General features: G+C 46.0%; 4 protein-coding genes across 4 annotated transcripts; 1 reads left to right on the forward strand and 3 right to left on the reverse strand.

Moving 5' to 3' along the window:
- The first annotated feature begins 4,405 nt into the window (after positions 1-4,405).
- K444DRAFT_15547 (uncharacterized protein) lies at positions 4,406-5,175 on the forward strand. The gene has a single exon (XM_024870633.1). The coding sequence runs from the start codon at positions 4,514-4,516 to the stop codon at positions 4,910-4,912; it is 399 nt and encodes a 132-aa protein (XP_024744329.1). The 5' UTR covers positions 4,406-4,513; the 3' UTR covers positions 4,913-5,175.
- A 41-nt stretch (positions 5,176-5,216) lies between these two features.
- Positions 5,217-7,003, reverse strand: K444DRAFT_606369 (aminopeptidase-like protein P). Its single transcript, XM_024878976.1, is given in 7 exon segments — positions 5,217-5,233; positions 5,286-5,373; positions 5,388-5,591; positions 5,653-5,916; positions 5,981-6,591; positions 6,678-6,830; positions 6,890-7,003. The coding sequence occupies 5 exon segments, from the start codon at positions 6,927-6,929 to the stop codon at positions 5,388-5,390; spliced, it is 1,272 nt and encodes a 423-aa protein (XP_024744330.1). The 5' UTR covers positions 6,930-7,003; the 3' UTR covers positions 5,217-5,233; positions 5,286-5,373.
- A 608-nt stretch (positions 7,004-7,611) lies between these two features.
- On the reverse strand, positions 7,612-8,504 carry K444DRAFT_15571 (uncharacterized protein). Its single transcript, XM_024870635.1, has 2 exons — positions 8,175-8,504; positions 7,612-7,966 (listed from the first exon to the last, which is right to left on the reverse strand). Exons 1-2 carry the CDS (start codon positions 8,447-8,449, stop codon positions 7,870-7,872), a joined length of 372 nt encoding a protein of 123 aa, XP_024744331.1. The 5' UTR covers positions 8,450-8,504; the 3' UTR covers positions 7,612-7,869.
- Positions 8,505-9,663: 1,159 nt separating this feature from the next.
- K444DRAFT_606370 (nonribosomal peptide synthetase 10) lies at positions 9,664-14,102 on the reverse strand. The gene has a single exon (XM_024878977.1). It carries the CDS (start codon positions 13,952-13,954, stop codon positions 9,911-9,913), a length of 4,044 nt encoding a protein of 1,347 aa, XP_024744332.1. The 5' UTR covers positions 13,955-14,102; the 3' UTR covers positions 9,664-9,910.
- Positions 14,103-15,429: the final 1,327 nt, after the last annotated feature.

Here is a 15,429-nt window from a genome sequence, read left to right on the forward strand (position 1 = left end):
GAAAGACTAGAAATTAAAGGAATTATACAATAATATATTATTATATAATTTAAATAATAAAAGAAAAGTTAATTTTTGGGGTAAGAATCGATTCTGGTATTAATACTATCGATTCCTTGCGATACCTGAAAAATACCTCTACTATCAATGCCGGTATCAATGCCTCAGGTATTTTTGCCGAGCCTGTTCGCCGATATACGTATCAATGAAAATAGAATTAGAAAGTGTTTTCTCTAAAGCCTGTTATATACCGACGCTGTTTTGTGGGTTCTTGGTTAGAAGTCATGACAATATTCTGTATATTATATGGTAATGGGCCAGGAGCGTCTGTTTAGATTGGCGAGGCCCGGTCTTCGGAAATGAAGGCAAAGCAAAATGCCTTTTTTGATAGAATAGTCTCATTATATAAACTATAGGAAAGGAGGAGGAAGTCTCTCATTCATTATCTTGACTGGTCCTTCTGCCTTTGGATTTACGAAGGCGGACAGGCTTTGAAAACCGGCCATTCCGCTATCCCTTTGTCCGGTGAGACATGGTCCGTACTAGCGAGGGGGCCTGACTCAGGGCAAAAAGGCGACAGATGAATAATATGTTTATAAGCAAGGAGACGCTTTTACAGTCTGAGCCAGGCCCCCTTGCTAGTACGGACCATGTCTCACCAGACGAAGAGATAGTATTAATAATCTTGAACTAAATTACAGTACTTATATAAAAGGTTTAAATACAAAATTTAATATACCTAGAAAGGAAAGAGTATATGTTTATAGGTAATAAACCTTTTATAACTAGAGGCCTTTTAATACTTATAAAAAGATATTAGCTATTTTCTCAAATATCTTTAATATTAGATTCTTTCTAGTATATATATATAATTTGAAGTAAGGAGAAATAATTTATAATAAGATTTATAATAAAGTATTCGATAATAGAATATTATATTTAAGATAAATTTTTCAATTATAATAAAAAGTTTAGAAGTAAAATATTATATTTTCGAAAGAATTTAAAGCTTAAAAGATTTAATTTAAAAGTGACATTAAAGTGCTTTAAAGGTATTTCAGAAAATAAAGTTCTAGAGAATAGAATATTATATAAATAAATAAAATAATTAGTAAATAAATAATTTTAAAGAATAATTAAATAATTAAATAGCTAATTACTTATTAATTAATAAAAAATAAGTATCTTTTCTTTTTATAAAACCGAATTATAAGTAAAGTAATTAATAGTTATTTTCTTTCTTTAATTTAAAATAATAGCTTTATTTTCAAGAAATTAAATTTTAGGCAAGTATAACTAAATTCTTTTCTTTAATTTATATATATAAATTAATTAATATTAATTTACTTATAATATATAATATTATTATATAATATATATAAAATACTAGTTATATAAATTAATAATTGAGTTTATTTTAAAAAAAGAAAAAGTAGTTTTATAATATTAATAACTTCTTCCCTAAATTTACTAAGCCTGATTAAAAGTTTATTAATTAAGTTATTTATATATAATGCCAGATTATATAACCTTTAAAATAAAAATATTTTAATTGTATTTTCTAAGCCCTAAATCTTTTATTTATAATATTAAGCTTTTTTTTCTTGCTTCTTTTAATAACTTATGAGAAATATTACTTTAATTACAAATTAATTCTTATTTAAACTCTTTTTAATAATAATCTAGTAATAATTTCTTAAGTACTTCTTTATTTTCTTTATAATAAAAGTATTATATAATAATTTTATTAAATTAATATAATAAGTATAATAAAAATAAGCTTTTTTTTCTTTAATAAGAAAATAATAGGGCTTTCAAATAAGGGATTTTTATTTTATATAACTCTAGAAAGTCGTAATTTATTTTATTAAAGTAAAAAGCTAGAAAGAAAGAGTTTAGTTTATATAAAAAAGAAATTTTGAAAGTATGATCTAAATAGAATTGTGATATGAAGTGAGAGAAGTAAAGAGAGTAGAAATTAAAGGGTGCGGGGTAGAGAGTGGTATGAGACTCAATTTGGTATTAGAAAATATCGATATTAGTAATACCTGAGTAATACCATCCAGCATTAATACCGTATTAATACTTCAGGTATTATTGCCAAGCCTGCTCTCTCTTAGCCTGTATTTTAACCTCAACAAGGGTAGAGTTAGCACGCTTCTCTTGACTTCATCTCCCTCTTAATAGCCACACTTTCGTGATTCAATCCACCTTCTACTATAATCTTATTCAAAAAAGCCTAGACCATAGAGAATGTTCAAGGCACCGTGGGCCATCAAGCTCCATCACCAGACCCGGCGAGCCACCTGAGAACGAGCATTTGTGTGTTTCCTTCGACTTTCTATCGAAATTCGGAGGATCATCTGGGTGCGGACGTTGGAACAGAGAGTCATGGAGATAGAATTTGACCGCTTCGTAGACAATGGTGAAGTCGAGGATGAGAAATGCGAAGAATATGGAGAGAATACTGTCTGTATGCACAACGTATATGAATTTTGCACGACAATCAGGACGCCAGTCGGCCTAGAGACTTGCAAAGGATTGAGAGCCTCAAGTCGTCAAGAAAATTGAACTATAGTTCGATGTTGAGCTCAACTCGTTGGAGATAGACAAAAGACGGAAAGGCAATGACCTCGTGTTTGATTTTCTTTGGTCAACAAGGATATGCCGCCGTAGAGCCCTTGTCAGCTGCCAATTTCCAGACTAAGTTCCCCACTGGTTAGACAAGACGAGGCCAAAACAAGGGATACATGCCTAACTAAAGCAAAGTGCCCAGTTTGTTCCAGATATCATCAAATAGAAAGTGAGGACAATGTAATCGGCCAGGGATCTGGCGATTCAAAGCCTCCAGTCTAAACTCCAGGCATGTCTCGCATCGAGATAGTTAAAGATCGCGTACTTCTCCCTCATGAGGGCCGTCTCGAGATCAGTAATTGAGACCCTTATTACAATAATTGTACCTATTCCAATGTCGAGTCTGACTCTGCCTATGGCTTGTTGTTTACTCTGTGTGGATCGTACCTTGCTTCATATGAACTGCATCTCCTGACCTTCTGATTGCTACTTTCTCCCCTTTGCTTCCTGATTCCTGCTTTTAACTTGCCTGTTGTGGCTTGCTGGCAGTTAATTGCATTTTTTGACCTGGGACTTGCTGTGTCCTGCTTACTGCCTCTTGTGACTTGCTTTTGGCTTGCTGCTTGTTGCTCAGTTAGATAGACTCATCGTGTCGACAACTTGCCTTTCAAATGGGGTGTCCTATATGAGCCAATATCCCTCATTCAATACAAAGAAACTGCTCTCGGCCCATTCCCAAGGAAGAATACATATTGAAATACTGGCATAATAAAGGTGTAACGCGACTTCACCGCCTTGTCTTTGCTAGCTATCGATAAACTAGTCGCGGAGACTCGGCATCTATAGATATCTTCCTCAAAGAACCGATAACGGCAGGCGGATTTGTGAATTTCCTAGTGTCCTTCCGTTTCCTCAGGACCCAAAATGGTAACGTGTTGTTTTGCCGCGAAAATCTCTTCCTCGTCTTCCTATAACCAACACCATAAACAACTTCAAACCCCTCCTTCAAGCGACGGGACCTCTGCTTCACGACATCCTCCTTCAAGCAACCTGGCAGTCTCTTCTCGGACATTCCCCTTGTCTTCAAGGTAACAAGATGGACTGCTACAATTATGAGATCGACAACGAGATACCCAGTCTCGGACAAATCGCGGAAGCCGCTCTCAGCATCCAGGACGGTACCGCCTCGCAAAATCCAGCCACAGCTAGCCACTTCCAAGTCGATATTCATGCTGGTATCGTTTTGTCCCGTCCAGTTTCCTCTGATACCTCCCAAGCTGCCCACGATGGTATCGCTTTGCCTGGCCGAGCCGGACGTCACCCATTTCTGGCAACTCCTTACGGCGGTACCGCTCACTATTCGCATGGACTTCCAGCAGACAATGTGCACGGCATGGAGGGAGGAGTAGAGTTTTTTGGTGATCCCCGATATAGCAATCCACAACAGTTAGTAAGTAGTTAGAGCCAGAGGTAACCGCTTTCGTTCAGCTTTGCTAATGCGTCACAGGTATTTGCTGGACGCTTGTATGAGAAGACATCTCTTCAATTGGTGTGCTACTATTATTCATTGTACAAATATTGTTTACCCCTTTCCTGACTGTCTGCAGGTTCAACTTCAGCGCGTCCGCTTCGCGTTTGTAGTCCCACTTGAGCAACAAGATCACGACATCAAGGAAGTCGATGAGGCAGGACCCCAGTTTGTGGTAAGCTTATCTCAGCTCTGAAGAAATTCCTCTGCTGATAAAACCCAGGTCATGAATGGCACTGTGTACCAAGAATCAATCTTGATCCCTTCTGTATGTTTACAATGAGCAAGCATGTTTTGGACATTGACTGACAATCATAGTACGAGATTGGCGACTGGGTCTTAAGAACAGCCAAATGGGCTCGGCAGGTTGCACCTCATCATCCGACATATACTGCCAGACCCCCACGCGTCATGCCGTCTCGTTCTCTAGTCACCGACAATGAGAGTCTACAAGATCTGTTTGATTTGCCCGTAGCGAACCGTCAAGACATTCAAATCATCAAACCTTCGCATAAGAACCCAACTAGGCCTGGCGCAACACGTGGCAAGACACCTCGCTACAGCTGGGCTACAGCTCATCAAAATTACCTCTTCGAGCTCATGGAGCTAGCTATGCTCTTACTCAACAGGCCCCTCAGGTTTCACGACTTTGAGGCGATTACTGAAGCGTTGAATAGAGAGTTTCGAGGCACAATCGTTGAAGGCATTGCTTACGCTGAGAGGGGGGTCAATCCGGTCAATACTTATGTCATGAAGGGATGTAAGCAAAGGTATGACACGTTAGTAAGACGTTTGTTTCCGTCCGTTTGAGCAAGGAGTGGAACAATGAGGCATGGCCATGCAAGAAGGATGGTTTGTTGTCTCTCGTTTGCTTGTAAGATTACAATGCGGAGTAGAAGCAGGCTTTGCTTTTTTACGTACAGCAAAAATTCAATTTGTAGAAGTAGGCATAATATCATGAAAGCTCAGATTGCAAGAGAAACTGCCTAAATGTGCCGGAACTTTGGGGACATTCTTTTAACGTTGAAATCAAATTTTACGAGGAAACTTTGGAGCATTGAGCGCCGTACAATTCTAATAGTCATCACCACGACTGATAACTTCTTTCCCACCACTGTGAAGTAGAATCGTCTGGAATGAATGATTAGCGCTTTAGAGAGGTGTTGAATAGATGGAACCTCACATGTTCGAATTGTGCAGTATATGAGCCCCTCACGTCCACAAGTGGAGCATAAGACTCGACGATTCCATTATCCAGCAAGTTTCTCATCTATGCCGCCTTGAATCAATTATTGTACAATACGCAATAGTATTCTGAAATGCTTACTGCAAGATGGTAGCTCTTCACTCCAAGGCGTTCGAGATAACGACGGCAGAAGACTAGGGTCCCGAAATTCTCGTCGATAGTTTTGAGGAGAGCTTTTGCGGATGAGAGATGCAGGTTGGCACCTGAGACATGCTCATTTCGTCCGTAGCCGTAGACCCCCACCTGCTATGAATTAGAACATTGACCAAAAAAGCTGGAGATGAGAAAGAAATCGGGTACTTACATCATCCCTGAGGAATCCTCTGCCAGTACTCCCAAACGTCTCGATGGCGAACACTTCTCCCTCCTCCATCTTGTCTCGATTGTTGTTCTTGATGAAGGGAATCTGTTTGCCGCCATGGATATGGTATCGAAGAATATCATGGCCCGTAATATTTCGGATCGCTTTCACAGGTACGACCTTTCCGGCAATCTCAACTTCGTAGCTTTCCATCACTTCCTGGATCGCGGCGCCAATGTCACTCATTCTTGCGTCAACGCCGGCGTGCTATCCATGTATCAGCTCCACGATCCTCAATTCAAGATCCGCACCTTCAAGTAAATTGACGTACCTTGATGCCAGTGTTCGTTGCTTCCCGCACGGAAGCAAGAAGGTTGTCGTACGTGTGATCGAACGCGATTGTAAAGGCAGAATCGACGATGCGACCATTCACCTGCACTCCAAAATCCACCTTCAACACATCAGTCTTCTCCAAAATAACGTCCTTGCCGCCTGGATTGGGCGTCCAATGGGCCGCAACGTTATTCAAGCACAACCCGGTGGGGAACCCCATGCTCGCTTTCAGACCATCTCCAACCTCAAGTCCCTGATGGCCAGCCAGCGCACGAACGCTATCTTCGATACCCTCAGAAATTGAGAGAAGACTTCTTCCAGGCTTGATGAGCTCTTCCTGCGCATATTGGCGAACCTGACGATGGATCTCTGCAGCCTGGCGATAATCGGAGAGAAAGGCTCCGTCCCAGAGACGAGAAGTGTAGCGCGACTCTTCGTCGGTGATGCGAGAAGTGTTTTCGTACGGGGCGAGCTCTCCTGCTGGATACTCGGACGGGAATAGGGCTGAGAGCAGCACACGCGGTGGAATTGATTGCTTGAGCTCCGTCGTTGGGATGGTTCCCGTTTTGGCCTTCTTCTTCTTGGACCTTTTGCGTTTCTTTTTCTTTTCTGTGAACAGTCAGACTATTAGTGGGAAGAGTAATGTAATGAGCCTTGGGGTGGGTCGGATGTCCGAAGACAAGACCGGAACGTACCGACATTGAGGGAGCTGTTCATCCCAGGTTCCTCGTTGGCGTCATCGTCATCGTCGTCATCGACAACCCCGCGATCCAAATCGGCAGAGCCTGAGCCCCTTTGAGAGATTTTGGGGTCGGGATTGACTGACTTGAGCTCGACGGAGTTGGAGGCTAGGTCGCAAGGTCAGATGAGAATTATTGGTTACCTTGCCTGGAAGGCGAAACCATACCATCGGAAGTCTGCTGGTGTTCTGGGCTTTTTGATCCCATATTGAGTTTCCAAATCGCAATACCGGCATGAACGTTGCAAAGAATTTTGATGTCGATATCAAGGAGGAGAGAAGGTGTGGACCGAAGTTCTTCGTTACTGCACAGTAAGTCGCTTTGGCGCCACGCCTTTCGCTTGACATTCTGCGGAAGCGTGCCCCTTTGAAGTTGGCCCAGCACGTGATACGTGCACTCGAGCCTGCCCAGGTAATGCTCGAGCTGTACTTCCTCTTCCAACCCCACATGAATCTTACAATGAAGGTTCGACGTAGCTTTGGAGTACCTGGACATGATGCGAAAGGGAAGTTACCAATCGGCATGCAGGTGGGTGCTACACGGGGGGGACGAGGAAACGATTCTGAATGCTACAGTCGTCTTTGAAGGAAGGAAGTGGCTTGCAAAATAAATAGGCGTAATCACTTCCTGCCCCGGACTCTTTTTCTCTCTCTAGTTGCTCGTTAAGCTCCTCTATTTTCTGCTTCGCGCTTGAGAAGCTCCTTTTTAGCCCAAATTACTGAGCCACTTCGCCAGCTCCTGTCATTTTAGCGAGCCAAAGATTTGACTTCAAACTTCCGCGTCTTAGAATGAAGCCAGTGCCGTCGTTGTTGAATTTTTTTTTTGGCTCACTGAAGCCAAAGCATGCTTTTAAGTTCTGATAATAGCACAGAATTTACATTGCGCACATTAATTAATAAACTCGATAGCGCTCCACAACAACACAAGTCGAGAATTCAATCTTCCGAGCTCAGCACCTTAATTATCAGCAAGTGTTCTCAATTCTACACATTTGAACACGGACTAGCTTCTACCTCAACAAAATTCACAAGCTCGTCAAAGTTTGGTACAACGTAAAAAAGCCTCAAACCACGAACTCCAAAAAAATTAATTCAAAACTAGCACACGAAGCTCAACCCCACCAAGGTCTAGCATCTAGGACGCAGTGCTACGAGTGGCGGTCGTAATTCGCGTCAGGCTTGACATAAATCGGGTCGTTACAGTGGCAAACAATCTGCACCGTTGACACGCGGGTCACCCTACCACTTCACGGAGTCAGTATCTTCCTAATTTAGAATGTTCCAGGAGAGTATCGAACAGTAGAGTCTCTTCTTGGGTGTTGCGAGGATATGGGATGAAGCAAAACTGCCTCGGAGTTGGGAAGAAAGCCGGGGAGCGTATGCATGGGTAGAAGAAAGTCATGTAGTAGTAAGAACAGAGCCATATTTTATGAAAATCATAATGGAAACTGGCCTTGTAATCGTATAGCTAGAACCGGGCAGTGTAGTTTTCCTTATCAAGCCTGACTTGGTAAAAGCCACGGTTGAGGCGGGGAGAAAGGAAACGACGGTTGAAGTTGGCCGGGTAGCCGTTGTCGCGAAGTGGAAATTATCAGTTTCGGTCGTTTTATAGGATAATTTCTTGGTCTCAGCGTAGGAAAAATAGAAATCATCAGTCTCAATTGAGACGGAGACTTTGGTGGTTTCGAAAGGGACAGACCGAAGATGCAGTGATGCTGATTGGCTCATTGGCTGATAAAGGGTTTGCCGCCCCAGATCCAACCGTAGTGCTTAAATCCGGAGTGCCAAATGTTCCCATATCGACAACAACGCCAACCGTGTAAGCGTTCGAATCGCAAGCCGGCCGCGCGGCGATGAAGGAAAAGGGCGTTGTAGCATCGCTGCATTGGGGAAGGTAGTGATAAGTTGTGAATGACAACAAAACGTTGAAATCAACGTGGTTCTCGTACCGTACGTCAAAGAAGTTGAGTCAGTAACAGAGACTAAAGACGAAGCGGTCTGGGTGGGGCAATTTGGGTCAGTGCTGTAAGGGACAGTGGGGTTGGAGAGTTGGGCCAAAGTGTTCCAAGAATCTGTGAAAGTAGACTACTCAGGATTTATATGGCAATACATTGCCTGCTTACGTACCCATCATCGCAGTCGGGCCCTGATAGGCAAGATGGATCTGTAACGAATCCGCCGCGAGAGTAACCGTCTCATAGCCATCATCATACTGAGCGAATACACCAGTAACGACCGTAGCAGCAACAAGTAACTGAGAGAAGGAACGTATGACGGCGATAGTCGAAGGAGTATTGACTTTGTGCAAGGGCAAAATGCCAAGCGTGCATCTTTATGACTTTAGTCAGGTCTGCACGCTTTCAAGACCCGCACGTACATAGACGGTTTTAGCAGGAAGTGGCTAAGAATCCACCTCAGGCTAAAATAAATGAGCTACATTCGATATTGACGCGATTCGAGATCGAAGTGAGACCTCTTCCCCTCGAGAATACCTTCAGAGAGCCTTTAAAACTGTCACGGAAGCTCCCTAGCGGTGAATACCGGCACGGTTTAGCCAAATCACCGCACGTGCACATAAGAACGCTTTCTTGACACATTTGAGCTTGCTGCATGAGGGCAAAGAAAGACTCACTCGAATGCGAATATGCCTCTCAAGCAGGGGAATATTTCGGGTAGCCAGACGGCAAAAATGAAGCTATGAACAGAATGCTGCCTAGAAAGACGGGTTGTTGACCTCAACTTGAAGTGCCAAAACCTGGGTGTCATTCCAGAACTGAAAGCGGACACACAATCTTAAATCCTAATTATCACGGAAAGGCAAAAATGCTCAAAAACACTGCGCACGTGTAGCACCAGTCCTTGCCACACGTGTGCACAATGGTGAGACGTATTAAGTTGCCTCGGGACACAATTGAGACGCGCGGTAGAGAAGGGAGGAGTCTAGGCCAGGTAGATAGATTATTGTGGAAATTGGGGACAAAAAGGTTGATGGAATTGCTGCGCCGGGGAGAGTCCTTTTATCCGAGAAATAGGAGAAACTCGCTAGTGCTCGGCTAACTCTTAGTCCGTGCGCCCTCCTTGTTTTCTTCTCCGAACCTGCCTCGTATCCTTCCTCACCTTCCCAATCCTTCTTCAACGTATGCGACCCGATGCGACGCCTCAAAGATTGTCCTGCATCCAAAAAATATTTCAAATCGGCTCGTCCCGAGGTTCAATCAACACTTCATTCACAGCAACATGCTGTGGCTGCTTCAGGGCATATACGATCGAGTTTGCCACATCCTCAGCTTCAAGGACCGTCGCTCCCGATGGCTCTCCATACTTCTTCAGTGCTTCTGCATCCGTCGACATTGCTAGAAGCTCCGTGGCCACATTTCCAGGCTGTACACTCGTTACTCTTAGGCCGGTGCCAGCAGTCTCAACTCGCAAGGCCTGAAGCGTTGCTTCGACGAAGAATTTACTCGCAGAATACACGCCCAGGCCGGGGAAGACCTTCCTGCCCGCGTCTGAGGATATGGCCACAATATGTCCGCTGCCTCTGGAAAGCATTGAAGGGACTGTAGAGGACAGGCAGTGAAGGAGACCCTTGCAGTTGACATCGACTGTCCGCTCCCACTCGTCGGTTTGCACATTGGCCATCATAGTGAAGTACATGACACCAGCGCAGGACACAAGGATATCGACTGGACCGAGAGCAGCTTCCGTGGCACGCACGAGTGATTCGACCTGCCCCTTTTGCGTGACATCGGTTTGTTTGACAAGGACTTTACTGCCCTGGGACACGAGCTTCTTTTTCAGGAATTCGAGAGCCTCGGTGCGCCGGGCAGCCAGCGCAACATGGGCGCCTTCCTTGGCAAGAGCAGCAGCAGTTGCAGCGCCGATTCCAGAAGACGCACCAGTTACGATAGCCACGAGTCCACACAAGGCTCCCTTGTTTCTTTTCTTGCCAGACCCAGAAGGTTGATTCAGACGCAAAGGTGGCCTTGGCAGCCAGCCTCTGGCGTACCAATGTCGTGCATAAGTCTCGAGCAGCTTCACGTCGATTTTAGGCCGCTTCAAATCGCCAAGAATAGGCTTGGTGGCCTCGTCGCCGAGAATCGTGATATCTCTCAAGAACTCGACCGTCGGCATCCCTCCCCGCAGAATATCAGCAGTGAAAGCGCCAGCCCCTCTTTTCGCAGATCCTCGTTTCTCCATCCACAGCGAAACCCATTTGTCCCAGCCAAGACGTTGCGTTGGATATCCGAGCTCGGTGAGGGCGTCAAACAGCGATTTGGTATCCACAGGGTTGGGATCACCAAGGTGGAACACCCGTTGCTTCGTATGAATATCGTTGGAAGAGTGAGTGATGGCCATACTGACAAAGTCAACTGGTGTCATCTCAGCGCGCCAACCTGCGATATCTGGGGAACACCCGATGTGTAGCGATTCCACGATCAATGCAGTGAAGAGGTCGTAAGTGTTAGTTGAGCCCGAAGTGCTGTGGCCGCTGATAGTCCCTGCTCGCAGTATTCTCACCGGCATCCCACGACGACCAGCCTCATGGACGAGCTGCTCGGCGACATATTTCGTCTGGCCATAACCGTCGACCAGCTTCTCCGGGACATCGCCCACTGAAATCATGGCGGTCTCGGGGTATGCATTCTTGGATGGTGGCAAGACGCCGTTTGACGATACGTACTGTAGCGTTGCGCCGCTTTGGCTCGCTAGGCGCAAGATCTCCCTCGTGCCGCCCACGTTAGCATCCCGCAAAGCAGCGTAGGGATACACCAAGTTGACCGTGGCTCCAGCATGTATGATGACTTGGACATTGTTCACGAGCTCTTTGTAAGCGTCCGGAGCAAGGCCAAGTCGTCTATGAGAAAGATTGCCGGGCAAAACTTCAAGGCGATCTAGGATCGAGTTATGCCACAGTCCCAAATCAAGCAAGTTCCTTCGTATTCTTGCAACACCAGCGGAGGCATCGTCCCCTGTCGGGTCACTGAAGCGCACGAGGCACAAAATACGAGCCGAAGTCGTTTCCAGGAGATCATGAAGAAGAAAGGCGCCAAGAAAGCCCGTGGAACCAGTCAATAAAACCGTGCTAGCATCCTTGAGTGGGCATATAGCAGCGCCAGATGGCTGTATGTCTTCAGGGAGAGTAGAATCCGCACGGAGCACAGCAGGCAAGTCTGCTTGTACTGCTGCTGTATGCCCATCTCGAATAGAACACAAGGCTTCCAAGTGACCCTCAAGCGTCGGGTTCACAACAAGGCGCCCAACTGGGACTGGAAAGCCAAATGTCTTAGACAGCCTGGTAGCAAGATCGGCAAGTGTCAAGGAGTGTCCTCCGAGGTCGAAAAATGTGTGTTCCTTTGTCACGGAGCTGAATGGCACATTGAGGGCTGCACCCCATGTTTCGGCAATGGCCTCGATGGTGATTCTGGTATCGCGCTCCGTCTTCGTGTGGTTGAATATAGTTGAGATGGAGACACCGGGTGGAGGCAGCCGTTTGAGGTCGGCTTTCCCAGAGACTCTGTTGGTGGGCAATTCATCAAGCTCAACCCAGAGAGCAGGGATCATGTACTGTGCTAGCGAAGTAGACAGCGTTCTTCGAGCCACCAGACTGTACCCAGCCTCATCGATGATGGGGACGGGGCGGCCGCCTGGTTCTTCCTTGTCACGGACAATATAGGCGACTAGTTGTCTGTCAAGCCCATCGCCATGAGCGATCACCGCACATTGCTTAACAGCCAATTGTTCAATAATGGCATTTTCAACCTTGCCAGGTACCACGCTGTAGCCCCTGACCTTGATCATAGCTCCAACGCGGCCAGTAATCTCTAAGATTCCTGTCGGGAGCATACGTGCAAGATCCCCAGTCCTGTACATGCGGGATCCAGGCGTTGGATCGAAGGGGTTCGGTACAAAAGCTTCGGCAGTAGTGTCGGGAAGGTTGAGATAACCCCGAGCAAGAAGAGATCCACCAACGAACAACTCCCCAGGGACACCAATGTCAACCTCCCGGCCACTCTCATGAAGGATGTGGATGTTGTGTGGTTCCATGGGAGGGCCAACCGGACAGTACGGAGCATCGTTGTCAATGATGGCCCGAATATCTCCACAAGCAATCTCGTGGGTTTCGCTGGCGCTGTAACAATTCAGTAGACGTGTCTTCGGAAGCGCCTTCATGGCGCGGCGAGCTAAATCGGTGGTGACCACCTCACCATTAAACCACAACGTATGAAGGTCTGGGAGGTCTTTCTGAATATTTGAGTGCCTAGAAAGCACCGCAGCAAGCAGAGTCGGTGTCATGAGAGTCTCTGTAACATGTCGACTGCGGAGCAGATCTACAAGTGCAACAGGGTCGTAGCTAGCCTCGTCTGGGACGCAAACTACAGTTGCTCCTCTCAAAAGAGGTCTGAGCATCTCCCAAATGAAGAACACATTGCAAGCCACGCGATCACCGGGAGACAGATCACTCAGTTGGAACCTCAGATTATACGAGATCACCGGTGCCATGTGTGGATTGGCAATCCCCTTCGGACGGCCCGTCGTCCCGGATGAATAGCTCACAAAAGCAAGTCGTTCCAGGTCATCCTCAGCAGGTAATGGTGAGAGTTCTTTCTGGGATGGAGTTCCTGGCGGGGTGTAATGACCCATCTTCATTTCGTCGAGGATGATGAGCGGGATCTCTGCCTTGATTTGGTTGGCCTGAGTTGTGTTTGTGATCACCACCGTCGGTTTGGCATCGTCGATAACATCAGCCAGCAAGTTGGGAGGGTAGGCCAGCTCCAGAACTAGGAATGCTCCTCCCGCACGAAGAGCCGCGAGGCAAGCTATCACATAGTTTGCGCTGCGTCCCAGAAGTACCCCGACGAGGTTGTCACGATCGACTCCATGATCCCGGAGGCGGTTGGAGAGGACAGCGACTCGCTGGTCCAGCTCATTGTAGGTCAATTTCGTGGTCTCATCCTCCAGGGCAATGGCATTTGGTGTTGCTCGCATCTGCTGGGCTACGAGTGCCCACAAGTCCTTTGTGATGTCAATGACGGGGGTCTGTTTTGATTTAGTCGTCTTGTAAGATGCTTCCCCGCCATTGAGAACCGATAACCCGATCCTCGAGGCCTGAAATTCCGGGAGGGCGTCATTAGGAACTTTGTTTTCGTTGTTGATTTGACTTGGATGTTTGGCCGCTTCCTCATGCAGATCGCTATTGACGGCCAATGAGCCGTTTCCGGTCTCGGCAGGCATTTTGAATATGACCGGGGAAAGTGTTCAGGGTCGTAAGTGGGGTTGATGAAGGCAAGAATCACTGACACTTAAGTCCTGTACTGAGGCATATATTCGTCAACGAGCCCCAGTGTTTTGAGGGGTTTGTTGAGGCGCGATTTATTGTTTGTCGTATAAGGTCCAGCGGGGAGGCAAACTTCTAGCAGCCGGAGCTAAGAAATTCCAGATTTTCGTCAGAAGCGGAAGAGGCTAGTTTCACATGTGACGTAGTTGAAGATTCGGAGTGACTATATAAACCTTCTTTTATGAATATAATAGATGCGAAAAATTTCCAAACAAATTGTTGTGAGGCCGCTCTTTAAACGATCGGGAAAAAAGCAAAGATAACTTGAAAAATTGAGAGGCCACGTGAGTAATTGAAATGCTGTGCAACTCCCGATGTCGGACGGAATGAATTGAGGAGGCATTCTCTTGGGCCGGAAGGTGTTGCATAGAAGAGCTGCGGAGAGGCCCAAATTTGTTCAATTTATGTATTCAGTGGCAATGCTGTGCGTATGCGGCGATATTGAAGCTTCTATTCGGTCACCACAACTCTGTGGTTCAGCCCCTGAAACCACTAAGCGAACCCCTATAGATTAAGCGAGCGCTGGAGGCACTTTGACCTCGCAACTGACGCTCACATGCGATGGGTTTGCGCATTACTCTGATTAAAAACTTAGAATACAAGTAAAACCGCCTTGCCGAGATGATGCGCCATCTTTCAGCCAGTTTTGGGGGAGGGGCAACATTTCAACAAGTGATCTTAATCAGGCCGGGCTTCTGTCTAATCTCAGCGGGCTCCCGTGAGAACCACAAAATGAAAACATCAGAACACACTTGACAAGACTACCAAACCCTCGGGATTCCACACCTTGTGAGTCACTAGGGCTTAATAGTTAGCATAAAATTAGAGTTCCCCCTGAGTTCTCAACCATGTAAATTCTTTCCCTTTCCATAAGGCCTTAAAACCATCAACAGCAGCGAAAATGGCGCTACCAGCGGGGCAAGACACGTCCAGAGACAATAATAACGATTCACCAAGCATGAAGTAGAAACCAGCACTGCAACATCAGATGATCTGAATAATTTTGACGAAGACTACTGGGATACGGCATTTTCAAATGATCAGGATGAGTAGCCGGGCGAGGAGGGGAGCCAAAGAGAGGACTCGGACCAAGAAGGCCGAGACATACGCTCACCACTAGAACTCCTCCTAGATTCTGAGTTCGAGGATACCTCGACGCCATCATCCAACCTTCAAAGGAACACTTCCAATCCCATCTGCCTAAGGAGATCCGTCTGCAGATCCACAGACTTTGCTGGCATCCCGACGGTCTATATCAGTTTCCCTTTTACAGGTAATTTCAGTGCGGGGTCCTCCTCGAGGATTTACGGCCACTTTGCCCTCTTCAACACACCTCCTCATTTATCTTCTACGACATCGCTCCATTCGTAAA

This window comes from Hyaloscypha bicolor, assembly GCF_002865645.1.
Source record: "Hyaloscypha bicolor E unplaced genomic scaffold K444scaffold_10, whole genome shotgun sequence".
Classification (NCBI taxonomy): domain Eukaryota; kingdom Fungi; phylum Ascomycota; class Leotiomycetes; order Helotiales; family Hyaloscyphaceae; genus Hyaloscypha; species Hyaloscypha bicolor.